The sequence below is a fragment of the Chamaea fasciata genome, unplaced genomic scaffold, assembly GCF_029207755.1.
Source record: "Chamaea fasciata isolate MVZ Bird 193981 ecotype frontalis unplaced genomic scaffold, bChaFas1.0.hap1 SCAF_2, whole genome shotgun sequence".
Classification (NCBI taxonomy): domain Eukaryota; kingdom Metazoa; phylum Chordata; class Aves; order Passeriformes; family Sylviidae; genus Chamaea; species Chamaea fasciata.
In genome coordinates this window covers 23,067,395-23,082,598 of record NW_027094087.1, presented here as the reverse complement: position 1 = coordinate 23,082,598, position 15,204 = coordinate 23,067,395, and the positions used below count along the sequence as shown (strand labels likewise).

The 15,204-nt window shown below is 47.1% G+C and overlaps 1 protein-coding gene across 5 annotated transcripts in view; it reads left to right on the top strand.

Annotated features, from left to right (window-relative positions):
• The window catches only part of LSAMP (limbic system associated membrane protein), a 993,127-nt gene that overhangs the window by 965,561 nt on the left and 12,362 nt on the right, over positions 1-15,204 (top strand). For 3 of the 5 annotated variants that reach the window (XM_066175262.1, XM_066175259.1, XM_066175260.1), the window contains one exon: positions 3,407-3,442. The exons of 1 other annotated variant lie outside the window; for it this stretch is intronic. In XM_066175262.1, coding sequence (XP_066031359.1) covers positions 3,407-3,442 — 36 coding nt within the window. Of the gene's footprint in view, positions 1-3,406; positions 3,443-5,252; positions 5,272-15,204 lie in introns of those variants that run through there. One more of the 5 variants, XM_066175263.1, reaches the window with a different exon arrangement.

The following is a 15,204-nucleotide window of genomic DNA, read 5'->3' as shown; positions in this document are numbered from 1 at the left end:
AGGTGGAGGGCAGACGGGGAGCAAGTAAAATGATGTGAAAGAACAGTTTATCAATAGAGAAGAATTGGTGGCTACCATTTCATGAAATCTCAGTCAGCACTGAAAGACTCTCAGAGAGACTGAGTGCCTTAGATGTCAATGTCATAGATAGGAGATGCATTAAAATACAGAAGCAGCTTCCTTGAGCTGTATGAATAGATAGCAAGTGATCTTCCTTAAAGGATGTAGCAGCAGGATTGCCTGCGGTAGGTGGAGAGATTTATACCCCTCACTCCTGGAGACTGAGTTTACAGCAACATAAATATGGCCCTACCAAAGGTTTAACTTACCCAGGAAACTGTCTCCAACAGCAAATACGGAGTATGTCTGTAGAGAGCGTACTCGGGTATAGTTTGATGATACAACTGATCTAATAGCTTGTTGATGTTCCTTGCTTCCCAGTCCTTTTGCTCATCCTGCTCTCTACCACGTGGTTTTGTTTGTTTCCCTTATTCTGCCACTCAGTGGACATCCCAGTGAGCCTGCCCAACCTGCTAAACTAGTGAATAGGTAAATGAGCATTACTGCTCATCTCCCTAAAATGTCCCAAAGGTTTTCTTTTGTCGTAGTGAGCTGAACTAGTTCTTGGCTGGGCTCAACAGGCACCAAAGCCCATGTAGGAGGAGCTCTATCACACATCTCTGTGTATGAGGAGTTGGAAGGCAGGACCATGTTTGGCAGCACTAGTGAGCCAGTAGGTTGATTCAGCTCTGCAGAGCCTGGGAGCGAGGTTTGTAACCCCTAAGTACAAAAAAAGGGGCAGTAATACACATCTCTGGGAAAATTACCTGACAGAGAGGCAAAGCCAAGGCTGCCATCACAGAGCATCAGAGGTGAAAAGCAGTGACACAACTGAAGCAAAAGGGTTCTTCCTCCAAGTGTATTAGGAGGTAGGGAACATGTTTTCTTTTTTGTTTTACGCACCTAGCAGTACTGTGGAAAGCATCATGAGTGAAAGTCACAATTTGTATCTTAACTCATGCTAGACAGAAGTGCGTATATATACATATATATATATATATATATATATGCACATGGCAGATACACATTTGCTGGAGGAACACATATACACAGGTTTATGTGTAGCTGAGTATGTATACACAGGGATGCACCTCTGTGGTGTAGAAGCAAACCCACACACCCCTCCACAGGCAAACACAAGCAGGTGCAGCACCTGGCACATTCTAGCAAAGCAGAGAAAAGAAAGAAAAAGCTTTCCCAAATTAGTTGCCTTCTGCCTCCTGCCGAGCTAGCCCATCCCATAGGCTGAAACAGGAAACAGCAGCACAGTGCTGCACATCCTGATGCAGTCCTGCTGGCTCAGTTGGCTCAATTCTAGGAGGCTGCCATATCAGCAGGTCCCCTGCTGCACCCTCTGCACCTTTTGGGGAATCGGCAAACGTGGAGGTGAAGCAGGAGCTGGCAAGACAGTTCCAGCTCGAGAGGCTTCAGGTGGAGCCCAGCAGTTTTGGTTGCAGCAAGGCACGTTCCTAAAAGCTGGCCTTAGCCTCTAACTTGCCATTATTTGTTAGCATCCTGCCACAAGTGTGCATGTGCTGACATCCCTCCTTCCACTCTGCCCACACTTCGTTGTGTCTGAATATTTGGTTACAGTGGTGGCTGCTGGGGTTCAGAACCTTAACCGTGGCCGAAATCCCTCCTAGTGGCTCTTGGTGCACACCCCCTGTTTTCCTCAAGGCTGTCAATAACGGGGAGACTCAGGAGGGAGGAAAGTGGTTTGGGCTGACAGTCAGAGGGGGCAAGGCTGAGACACTGCTAATGAGCCAGGGTGGTGCAATAAAAGCAGCACACAGTGGGAGAGAGGAACAGAGAAGAGTCCTTGAATAGAAAGCAGCATGATAATGAGGCCTTAGTGCTTTGCTTTAACTGCTTATGCTGTGCAGCCTGCAGCCTGCTGTGCAGGAAGAAGGTAAAGGGGAGTTGAGTTATTTAACCAAACTAAATAACAAGGAAGTCTTGTCAGCACAAACAGCCTGCTTTCGCAGAACAATAGTCCCCTGTTGCTACATAAACACAGAGATCCAGGCTAGACTTGTATTTGATCTCCCCTGTGCCTGCTGTGGATTCAAACAACTCCATTACCACCATGAGGGCAGGAGTTCTGCCAGTGTCATAGGGATGGGCCTTACCTGCTCAATCCTCAGGAGCTCCAGTGAGACAGAAACTCACTCTTTGCACCAAGGATACTGTAGAAAGAGCATTGGCCTCCAAAGAGCAGGGTCTAGGCGATCAGAGAATAATAGTGGGCTACTGATTTATCCTGCCAAGCTCTGTGTCCATCAGCAGTGATCTTAGCAGGTAAGCCAGGAGATAACTCATTGCCCCAGGCCTACCAGCTGTTGCAGGTAAATGTCTACCTATGGATCAGTCTGTGGGTAGGAACTTGCCTCAGTCAGTACAAGGCATCCAGCAAGCTCTGAAGGCAAAGGAAGGAGACCCAGTGATAACAGTCAAGGTGGGGACCTTGTATTCTTGCTTTTGTGTCTGGCTCTGCCAACAGTTCAGCATTTGACCTTGGGCAAATTGCTTCCTTGCTCTGTGCATCACCTGCATCATCTGTGAAGCAGAATTATCACTACTGTTAGCCTCAGACTGAGGTCCCTGATACTGGTTTCCCTCAGTGTCTGTGCAATTCTTTTTGGGATCCTTTGTGGAAGAAGCAAACCATGAAGGCAGCAGTGACATGTATCAAAGTCCTGCTGTGACATATAATAAAGATTATAAACATTATAAAACCCCTATAAACAAGACAGCAAGCTCTTCGTACAACTGGAAGATGATGAGTCTGCAAAAACTCTGTCCCTCTCAGGGGACAAAAACTCTAAAGAAGCAGAGTGCCCTTGAGGATTCGTCAGGGTGACTGCTCCCATGCACAGATCCTCAAGGGAACTGTCACTGCAAGAAATCCATTGTGGAGAAGGTTCTGGGGAGGCAACAACTACCCATGCAGAATTTCCACAACTCAACTCTCTGCCAGGACTAGCTTCCAGACAGAGGTGTAGCTAAGAGGAGATGCAGAGTGATGACATGAGTGGTCTTGAAAGTCAGAGGGAAGATATGGACCATCAACTCCAATTACCTTCCCTACAGGTGCTTAATCCCTCTTGCTGTTTGGCTATTATTTGTTTAGTTTTTCAAATCACTTCTCTCTGACTCCCAGTCCCAGGGGATATTGATGTGTATTAGGCGTGTTGCTAGCAAAATGCTCTGTATATGAAACCTACTCCAGTTCATTTAATTTGGGGATGGACAGCTCCATCAGGTTTGTATCTGCTGCTTGCTTGGTGTGAAAAGTGGCTTGTCCTTTTCTCCTGCATGTTGCTTATTGTTTTTTTTCCCCCCTTAGAACGAGTTTTACCCACACTCCCCAATCCTTTTCCAGGTCAGTATATGTTTTATATTGAAGTAGCTCTTTAGCTGGGTCATTCTCCGTCATCTTGACAAACGCTCAGAGCTAGGCATGGGCAAAACAGCTCGGCAATGTAGGAAAATAAGGGCTTTCCCTTCTCATTTATGTGTCATTTTGTCCTTTCTTTTCACCTTCCTCATTCTTCTCTTTCTCCCCTCCCTCTTCAAAATACCAATCATCTGAACAGCAACAAACTTTAACCAATCTTTGAGCCATGATATTGAGTTGTCAACCAGGTGTGGACAGTCTTTAGTGAGGTTCAATCTCCCTGCAGACCTACTTCTAAAACACATTCCCATCCTAAGCTCTCTTTGCCACTTGTTCAGGTTTGGATCAAAAGCATAAGCAAACCTAAAATTTTGCAGAGACAGTGGAAAGGAGAAGTGGAAAACTAAAAATTAAAACACTGCTAGAAGGTATTTTTCACTCTAGTTGAGCATTCTATCATTCACAGTGAAACACTTTGTTTTCTCATGCTTTTGTCCCATCTCTCCAAGTCTTCCAGTCACATAGTTCCGAATCTGAGGGAGAGAGCATGAAAAGAGACACATGGTGAGATGTTACTGTCTGCTTTATTCCAAAAGGGAAGAAGGTATGAAGGCAAAACAGGGTCTGGGTGTTTTTTCCGTCTCTGTGTTGCCCACTCCTGCCTCGGGTGCAGACAGCATGGTCCCAACATCCATATGAGATTTGGGGCTTGGTTGTGATCTTTTCATTCTGAAAAAGCACAGAGATCAGGCACATCCAGAAAGCAGGCTACAGCATTTGAAAGTGGTGTTTGCAACTAAATCAACAATAAGGCAGCAAGTCCCTGTGTTCACTGAAAAAATCTTGGCCTACAGCTCCTCAGTATCTTTGTTTTACTGCCATATGAGGAGGATGCACTCAACTTATGGGTTGCTCAGAGACCTAATTGTTAATGTCTGCACAGAGCTTTGGGATAGAGTGTTATTAGGAACCCAGGTTGTTTTGCAAAAGAGCACCTGCTTGAGCAAAGCACCTGCAGGTACTCCCATGAAAAGAACAATAAATGCTGGGTGTTACACATGCTCCGTTTAACTACTCTGCTGTTTTCAAATCGAGCTCTGCTCTTGGCAACTTATTCAGTTTCAGGATGTAGTCACAATTGCCTATTTAAAAGGCAAATCCACAAATACAATTAAAGAAAAGTACCTAAAAAAATAAAAAAGGGGGAAAAAAAGGGAAGAAGGGAGGTAGAAATCAAGCTACCATTAAAATTAAATCCCAGAGAGTGATTTGTAAATAACATTCAAGGAGCTGAGGAAAGGAGTAAAGTAGGCCATTGGGAACCTACTGTGGAAAAATAAATCCAATTAAACACCATTATCTTATGTATTGCAAATGAAACTTGTGCTTGGATATGAAATTAAAGTTGCTGAGGCTGTTCTGGATGTAGGGTTTTGAGGAGTTTTCCAATTTTAGGTGTTCTTTTTTTTAAGCCGAATTTTCAATGACAAATATTTTTGTCTGATGAAAAACCCAGGGCTCTTTGGTTTTATGATTATTTTTATTATATATCCTTAAATTCCACAGGCAGGCAGTGTTAATTTTTTTCATAGTCAGCCCTGTTTACAGCTGGTTTTGAATTAGGAGCCCATTAAGCTAAATGATAAAGCAAAATCTGCGAGTGAGCAAAGCCAGGATTCCCATTACAAATACACCTCCTAATCAACTTGCTAAGGCCATCCTGCACAGCTTTAGTTGATCCTTTAAAACACTTTCCCCTCTTCTCTGAAGCTGTTATATTTTTACTGCTCCCCAGTCTCCTGAGATCATCTTAAAGGACATCCTGGTGTGCCATCACTCCTGTGAGGGGTCTCCAGGAATTTGTGGTGCCGAATGCTGGTGTGTCTCCAGTGACCCAGGGCACGCCAAGAGGATTTTGCAGAGGGGGAAGGCAGAATTTAAATGCTCTGGGCTTCACTTGTTTTCTGAAAGCCCTGACCAGCTTCTCCATTGTGGGCCCTCAGCAGAGATGCTGGGTGCTTTACAAATGTGCTTTTGCTTTGCTGTTCACCTTCAAAGAAACCTTGGGCATAAAATTTTGTTAGACCTTTTTCTTCCTATGAGTTGATGTTCTGAAATGTAGTCCTCAGCCCTCAATTAAGCCATTCCTCAATGACCAGAATCACAGCCTTCTTCCTCTTTCTCCCTCAGTTTTCACTTCTGTTAATCCTCAGTAACACTTCCCTGCCCTGTGGGGTTTTGAGCATTAATTTAAAAGGAAGGTGATTTGAGATGAAGAGCGCTGTAGTCCTGCTAAGCATTGCTATCATTAGCTAGCTGCTGTGGAAACATCTTGCTTCCAGGCAGGCTGGAGACTCAGAAGCAGCCCATTCAACTAAACAAATGGGACTTGAATTTGATGAGATACTTTCCTAAAATGCTGGTGGAGCCCAGCTGATTCAGCTCTCAACTGAGTTGTCCTTGATAAATTTTCCAGCCCTCCTGATTTTGCAGCCAGGCACTCAAAATGCCTTGAAATGTCTTCTGGGATGATGCCATATCATCACATCTTTCTGTCTGCATTGTAACATCATGTTATAATGGGCTGACACCCATTAAGACCTGGCTGTCACCAAGCAGGGGCCTTACTGCATCATCACATGCCTTTTCAAAAGGACTTTTCTTCTGGAAAAAGAGGATTTGTTCATTCCACACCACATCTGCCAGTGGAAGGGCAAGCGTGGCCATTGTTGAATCTCAAAGAGACCTGTCACAATTATGGCACTAGCTCCATCTTTGTCCTTCACTGTCCCTTGTCCTCAGCCCTCTGAACATTAACTCCTTCCCTTTGATTAGCACCTAGTGTCCACATTAGAATGGCTTAGCCAGGCTGATGGGCGTCAAAACCTGTGAGTCTTCCTCACAGGAGTTTTGTGATGAGGGCTTGCCAGAGGCTAAGTATGGGCTTTCTCAGTATGGTGAGCTTGATGCCCTCGGAGCTATGCAAGGGGGATGTGGTGTTTCAGAAAGCAGCACATCCAGAGCTGCCCACAGGGCAACAAGTGTGTCAGCCTTTGGGGTCTGATCAGACAAAGTCATGGCCGTCAATAGGTTGACACAAGATTTATAGCAGTAGCGTGCTAGCAATTAGCAGAGTGGGAGGGAAAAGGAGAATGAGTCCTGCCTTTCTGCCAAAACGTGCACTGATCGGAGAATGACCCTGTGTGGCTGTAGATGGTAGATAGTCTCCATTTAGCTGTAGCCTGTGTAGCCTGTACTGTCACTAATGCCTTCATCAGGTGGGTGGGAGCTGGGGGAAGGGAGAAAAGAGATGTTCGTTTGGGTCTGATGGCCAGAGTGGGAAAGAGAGGGCAGCTTGCTTTCTAATACCTTCTCAGTCCTCTTTCTTCTCTCTGGGTGTCCTAGCTGTGCAGAAGAGAGCTCCTCTGTTGCAGTGGTCACCTCCCACCCATCTCTGCTCCCCTTTCGCTTTCTGTAGTGCATGGCCCTGCCAGTTCTGCTGAGCCAGCTGCTCTCCTGTCAGCAGGGTCTGCTTTGGCAAAAGGGTGGACACCTGAGTCCATCAAAGCTAAGGAGAGAAGCAAGAGGGATTACAGAAGAGACTTCAGGCTGTAAAGTCTTAACATTTTATGGAGATTTGCTGACTAGACAGTCAACCCTGCCAGTATGATGTGACCAGCTAAAAGACCTATCCACCTCTGGAATCCTCCTGTGAGGCCTGAGGGTGCTTTCTCATTTGGGCTCCAGAAAAGGGTCAGTGAAAATCCTGGCCTTCAGGCCTTCAAAACAAACTGGCTGGCTGAACTAGGGAAGCTATAGCATAGACAGGCCAAAATAGACAATCTTGTCTTTTTTGTGATCGCAACAGAGAAATAGAGAAAAAGTAATGACCAGAAAAAAAATAATGGCCATAGGGACCAAGCACATGAGGGTGTATTTGGAATCATGTCAAGTCTGGTATTCCCATAAATCCTAAGGCATTTGAGGGACGTAGTTCAGGTGTACTTCCCCACAGCAATGTGTGGCTGACTGCTGAGGGCATGTCTCACTTCCCTGAAAGCTGCTTGAGCCCAGGGCACTGGCAGCTGATCACAGCCATGGCCCCAGGTGAGAAGCACAACTCACAGCTCTTACTGTTCCCATGGGTGGTATCCATCTAGATTTTCCAAAGAGCTCAGTGTCCATTTGGTGAGTGCAGAAGGGATTGGCCCTGCAGGGTGGATGCTCAGACAGACCAAGCTCCTCTTTCTGCTCAGGGTCAGCCTGCCAAGGCTGCAGGCACTGAGGGCTGGGACTGAACTGGGTGCCAAGCCTGTGGGGCCTTCAGGCCAAGGGAACAGGGAGGACAAGGCAGGGTGAGGGCAGGCAGCCAACATCACAGTAATTGCTTCTTGCTATTTCATAGGTACAAGGCAAGGGAGGATGGCACTGTATCTTACTTTGGCTGTGTGGTTTAAAGTGAGTAATACAAAAGTCAGAGGTGATGATAATGTCTTCCAAAAGGAGGTAGTATGGATGTAGACAAAAACAGCATCTTAGGGAAAAGAGACATGCCAAGAATTGGTGCCAAGCTACCAACATTTCTTAGTGGGTTTTGCTGAATAGCAACAGACAGCTTCTGTTTGTTGAGATTGCTTAAAAAAATTAAAAGCCAATCTGCTTCATCCCACCCCTCCCCCCCCCAAAAAAAAAAGGTGTAGAGAAACGAAACAAGCTTTCTCAGAGAAAAAAAGAGAGACACAGGGGAAAAGAAAGAGAAATGGCCTTTACTGCCTGATCTGTTTCTGTACTTTTTGTTCATTATTTTACTTTAGATTGATTTATTCCAAAATGAGCCTTGGGTTGTATATATTTGCATAGTACAGTGCTGTGGAGGATCCAGGGAGTGGAGAAGATCAGCAGCAGAGGGGGGGGACTGAGACTGGAAGTCCCAGAAAGATATTCCTCCAAGCTGAGCCCTTGCAGTGGATAAGGAAGACGTTTCAAGGTCTGTCCAGTCACTGGTGTGACTTTGCATGCATGCAGAACAGCCCTGCAGAACAGAGGTCAGGGCACAGCAGTCAGGGGGGAGAGTGGAGCTTGGGTGGAAACAGTGTGCGAAAAAAAAACCCCAAAAAACACATAACTGCACTGCAGAGATTAGAAACAAAGCCATGGAAGAGTGACTACCATGGAAAAGCAGTTCTCTGATAAACACAGTGATAGTATTAATGTTGTAGCATGGACAGAGCACCCTGCAGAACAGAGCTGGGGCAGGCTCTAGCCCTCCTGAGCCAGACTCTAGCCCTCCTGAGCCAGATATCCCCAGCCCAGAGGACACTCATAGCCTGATACCACCTGTATATTAGGTGAGCTTCTGAAGTCATCAACTGAACCTTCCTCCTTTACAGACGTTGAAGACAACCTATCCCCACTGCACAGCAGGTGTACTTAAGTCCTTGCTCTCTCCTTCTTGTTCTCCTTATTTCTTGTGTCGGCTGGCTGACTGGACCTGCTGAGGGCAGCAAGGAGGAGGATGAAGAACTGCCATTGTTGTCTTGATTTAATCCTTACATGCACACAAAAACTCCTCCAACCCCCGTGAGCAAATGACAACAGAATAATTTCCACCTTCCTCCTCCTCCTCTTTGCCCTTCCATTTCCAGTGTAAACCACTCAAGAATTTGCCCAACAAGCTGGCCTCCCCTCTGGTTATTGTCCCAAGTGAACAGCCTCTCCATTCACTAACCCATGACGGTAAGTTGGTTTGGGAAGCAGCAGGTTTATCTTCGCAGCTCAGGCAGTGCACTGGGCCCGCTTGTGCACCAGCTGCCATTCAGTGTCTGCTCTGCTGTTGATAAAGCACATTACACATGGCTGGGCTTGCATGATTAATACAGCTGTCTGAGCGCTCTCTCTAAAAACAAAAACAACCAGAAAGGAGAAGGGAGGTGTGGGATTTGGGAGGGAGGGAGAGCGTGCATGGGGAAAAATCCAACCATTCCAAAGAAATCAGGCTTGCAGAAAGAGCAAAGCACTCCTGGAAGGCCTTCCCTCCCATGGGCCAGCAGGTCTGTCAGCAGAGCTCCCCTGCAAAAGGGAGAGGCCTTGTGGCAAGGTGAGCAAGGAACAGTGCGCGTGGTCGTTCCCCAGCATTGCCTGCATGTCCCTCTGCACCTGGGGAGTGGATGCATGGGTGGGAGAACGGGATCAGGCCCTGGAGAAGGATGTGCTCTGACCAGCGTGGCTTCAGCAGGGTCTGGTCAGGCAGCCCCTACGGTAGGTGTTGCAGGTGCACAAGCACGCTGACCCATGGTGATACTGCCCGGCCACGTCACCATACACACCCTGTGCTCAAAGGCACAGCCCACAGGCACTGAGCAACCTCCAGGCACCCGAGAACATCTAATGAGGAACAGGAATAGCTTCCTACATCTTCCCCATTGCTCCAATTCATCCAGCTGCAGGCCTTCTCAGCAGGCTGTGTAAGCTGTATTAACTTTCCCTTTTTAATAGTGGTCTGGGAATGGGCTGTGGAAAGGCACAATGGCTTTCTACTCTGGCTTTTCCCAGGCCTGGGCAAGGTATTAAAGCCATGCTTGCACTGTTAGGGTGTTAAGGTGACCAGGAGTCTCACTCTGGAATTGCACACACACAGACACTTCCATATTTTGATGAGAACTACGGGGAACACAATAATTACTTAGACCCCACACTTTAGAGACACACACCAGTGCATGGGCCCAGCTTGACTATCATGACATCTCTAATTCACTGAAATACTGAGAGTGATATCCCTAAGAAGGCCTCAAGGACAGGCTGGGAGGACACTTCTCTGCAGATACTAGAGAAAGATAGGGAGGCCAGAGACTGCAGTAGGACTGGATTTCAGTATCAGAGTAACCTCAAGAACCCTGCTCACTCTCCACCATAATATAGTTCTTTTTCTGCTCCAGTCCCCCCTGTGTATGTCCTGTGCCTCTGCATTTCTGGCCACAGCCACTCAAATATTTCCCACACCATGTATCCAGCAAAGCTTGTAGAAAACCACAGCAGGGATGAAGTGAGTAAACAGACAGACATGAAACTGATGAAAATATTAATTTTTCAAGAGGTTTCAGAGCCTCCAATTAGCAAACATGCTTCCTAGGGCTGCGTGTGCTCTGGGTGAGGGGAGCAATGCTGTTTGTCCTCTACTGAGACACTGGTGTTATATGCTGGTATCACCTTTGGTCTGCAGTGCCCTATACATGTGCTTCAGAGATGAGCAGGAAAGGGATTGTTTATCCTAGAAAAGCAAAAAAAAGCAGAAAAAGCTCAGATCTTCCCAAAATGACTCCTGAAAAAGTCTGTGCTATGTGGTTTGGTTTTTCAGGTTTTTTGGGGGATTGTTGTTGTTGTTGTTGTTGTTGTTGGGGTTTTGTTTGTTTATTTGTTTGGGGTGTTTTTGTTTTGGTTTTTTGTTTTGTTTTAGTTTTGTTATGTTTGTTTGGTTTGGTTGATTGTGGGTCTTTTTGGTTGGTTGGTCTTTTGGTTGGTTTGTTTGTTGGTTTTGATTTTGGTTTTGCGGGGTTTTTGGATGTTTTTATTAGGCTTTGCTTGTAGAATGAGAGTCTTTAATGTGTGATTTGAAGACAATACAGTTTTAAGTATCTGATTTTGCATCAAAAGCTGGGGAAGGTGGGGTTTGGGGAGGTGTTGGGTTTTTAAAATAAACCGTCAGTTGCTAGGGAGATGAAAAGGGTGGGAGAACAATTTCTTCAGCTATGAGGAAACATTGAAACTTTTTATATACACAGGATAGATCTGATGATGAAAGATTTGTGTCACCTTGAAACAAAGGTGGTCTTCTAGCCACCAACCTCACTGGTCAGGATAACAGCTCAATTTTAGACTAGGATTACTGTAAACCAGTTCCAGGATAAATGGTGTAAGCAGACAGCTCTTGAACACCACGACCTTCTCAGAAAGACACTGAAAAATACAATTTCAGGGATATTCTCCAAACCTTAGGGAAGGATGGGTGAGCTGCATTACAGAATGAATCTTCATTCCTCTAAGACATGAGGTGTGATAGATGAGTACTTAGTACACCATGAAGGAGCTCCGAAACATGGGGAAGAACTGTTCAGTACTAAAAAAGCATGAGCAAATTCTGAAATACATTAAACCGAGTGCAAAGATTGATAGACACCAGAGACATTTCCTTAATCTTGTCGGAGAGTTGCTGGAGGGCATCGTCCCCAGCTTACACAGTGGTACTAGCACCTCCAGGAAAGCCAGCCTATTGCCACTGCAGTCACAGTCAAGTTTTAATTACAGCAGCAGAACTGGTAGTGACAATGGGGAATGAGCAAGCAATGAGCAAAATAGCTTCAACACTGAGAACAGGGAAGGAAAAAAAGTGTTTTCTTCTAAGAGGAGGGGGAAGGAACAGGAAAGAAGTAAGAAAAAAAGGCCCAAATGAACCCTAGTAAGTAGAAGCTGGTAATCCCTAAAGCCTCAGAGTAGAGTGCAAAGCCCTGGAAGAAAGAAATTAATAACTTTCAAAGTATGACCTTGAAAATGGAATTAACAGTATTCCTCCCTTTTAAGCCTTCATGATAATAAAGATTTCATCTTCTGAAGCCCCAGCAAGAGAGTCAACAGACTAGGGAAAATTGCTTCCTGCAGAGCAGCTGGCAAGTGTAAAGCCTAAGACCCCTACAGGCCCCGGAGAATGAGATGATAGAGACACCTGCCTGGTGCACATCCTCTGTCCCTTGTGCCTTCTTCTTTAGAGGTGGTGTTTTTATTTCCTCCCTCATTTTTGGTCCTGTTTTTTGCTCAAGAGGCAGAACTCCAGCCTTCAATGTAAGTAGAGTCAGCCTATCAACAACATGGAGCCCAGAGCTTCTCAGAGTGGACAGCACCTGGAAAAACAGCAGTCTTGGTTTATCATCACTCCTTCCTTCCCATCACAGACAAGTTCTCCTAGCCCATCCCATGCTGCTTTCTGGCTTCTCTTCCATTCAGAAACTCATGGGGACCAATTACCCTCTAACACCAGATTTTACCTTGCACTCCCTGGCAGGATCCCAAGGGCAGATTCCCTAAAGCAAATCAAGAGCCAGGAGCTCTCTGATGCCCTTTGAACCTTCTCTGTGGGCTCTGTTCCATCAGCAAACTGTAGATATGTCAAGCCCTGGAGTCTTGTTAATGTAAATAAGAGAAAAACTGGCACCCGCTGTCTCTTCTCCTGCCTTCATTTTGGTTTACTCAGATGAGAGATTGGCAAATGTGGATGTGAAACATGTAGATGGGTGGATGATTTTTTTCCCCCCCTCAGGAATATGTCTGCCCTCTGCTTGCATCTCAAATGATCCTTTTTAAAGGTCTGTGTTGGGAATCTCAAAAGTAACAGGTTCTGCTGGTGATGACCACAGTGCACACATTTGGAAGTATGCCTCTGGTGAACCTGTGACTTTACTTACACATCTGGCCTTGTTTGCCTCTTGAGCAAGGCTTATGTGTCATGGCACAGTCTCCATCCCTCTCTCTAATGGCCCCCTAGGAGCTATAGGGAGTGAAGAGACAGAAGTGGGAGTATCTGTGTGTAGGAAGTAGAGTAATGTAATGGCTTGGGTTGGAAGTGACCTTAAAGACCATCTAGTTTCAAATCCCCTGCTATGGGTGGGGCACCTTCCACTAGACCAGGGTCCTCAAATCCCATCCAATCTGACACTGAACATTTCCAGGGATGGGATATCCACAGTTTCTGTGAATGCCTCACTACTCTCATAGTGAAGAATTTCTTCCTAATATACAATTTACCATCTTTCAACGTTAAGACCGTTATCCTTTGTCCTATCACTACACACCCTTACAAAAAGCCTTCCTCCAACTTTTGTCAGCCCCTTTTAGGTACTGGAAGGCCACAGTTTCATGAAGGTTTCATGGAGCCTCCTCTTCTCAAGGCTGAACAGCTCTAACTCTTGGCTTATCTTCATAGGAAAGGTGCCCTAACCCTCTGAGAATCTTCATGGCCCTTCCCTGGACTCACAGCAACAGGTCCATTTTCATGCTGGGGGCCCATCATAAGTGGAATAAGTAGGGTGGGTTACAAACTTCACCAACATCCCCTGCACCCTCGGTTTCTGCTGCCGGGGTGGGCAGATGTCCTGCTTTTTATTTGTCTTCCAAATATGTTTTGCCGAGGATGCAGATGTGGTGGTTGTGGGAAGATGCAGGCCGGTGGGGACCAGATTCTGTGCCACATCCGTGCTTCGGAGCGCGCAGGTGGTCCCGGGGGGCTCTGCCGTGCGGGACCTGGGGGTTTCCCGGCCGGGTGTGCAGAGCCGCCTGGCCCCGGTGTCATTCCCAGCGTTTCCCGTGCCGTTCCCAGCCCGGAGGCCGCCTGGATCGGCAGGCGGGTTTGGTGTCCTTCGGCTGCCACCTCGCGGGGAAAGAGCGGCGCTTCGGCGGCAGCGCCCGGGCGGGGACAGAGACAGAGGGACAGACAGGGACAGAGGGACAGGGGGACCCGCAGAGAGCGCCCGGCCAAGGGAGGGTGACATGACATGTACGAGCGCTGTTCCCCTGCGGGAGGCCACAGCCCGGGCAGCACACCTGAGCTTGCTGCTGTTCGTACCTTTTTCCGCAGCTGCTTGCTGGCGTCTGAGCTCCACCGGGCACCACATCCGTGCCTAAACAGCTCGGCTGGAAACCCCGCTCTTCCCCCTGTAGTCCTGCGCCCGGGCTGGGACTGGTTGCCTGCCTTTGCAGTCCTGGTACTAGTGCCCTCTTCCCATAAGCACCATCACGCCCCTCTACCTGCCTCCCTCATCCCTGCTTTCCTGTGCCTGGTCAGGACCTAATTTCCTCTCTTTATCTCCCCTTTTCCCAGGATCCGTTCTCATTACTTACCCGGCCTTCATGCTTATGTAATGTCCTCTGTTTCTCCATCCACACCCTGGCTGACATCTCCTCCCCTGGCCCTCTTCCATGTTGTGAGCTGAGCATTCCCATATTGCCATTTCAGTTGAAGATCTTCCCTAGTATCGTTTCCTGTGCTGTAGCCCTGCATTGGTACAAGTGCAAGGCTCATCCTGTCACCTCAGTCCACATTACCCCCTTCTTACATCTCTCATCACAGCAGCCTTTTCCCGTGCCTCTGCCCAGATGCGCTCACATATTTTTCACCTCCTCATGCAGCCCCCAACCTCCAGTGGGCACTGTAGGCTCTAAGAAGCCAACACAAGACATGAGGTAGGGCCTGTGCAGGGCTAGCCTTCCGACCTCGGGCACTGCTGCGGAAGCTGGGTGTGTTGCAAGTTTTTGTGACAAAAAACCTCATCTCTCCCTTTCCTGCGAAGATCTGAACACTCCACAGTTAATTCTTCCCACACTGAGCAGTTTCCTTACCCTGGGTGCCCCACAGTCAGCAGAGGAGGCTGCAGAGCAAGGACTGACTGAGACCCCAGTTTTAATCTAGCTAGTTTGTGTAGCAATTAATAGCAGGCAGCGCGCCAGGCCACCTGTTAATGCCAAGGTCCTAAAGTCACAGGAGAACATAGCACCCAAATTTAATGTGGGGCCACAATGTCATTGCTGGCAGCTACCTGCTGCTGTGCTTCTTAAAGAGCTGAGGGAGGCTGTGGATATGGAAGTCTCTGGGCAGTCCAGAAGTGACCACACAAGTTCATGGAAGAAGAAATCATTCTCAGAGGGGTGCAGCTTCTGCTGGCACTTAATGACTCTGAAGCAGCTGAGGTAGGCCAGCATGCTGG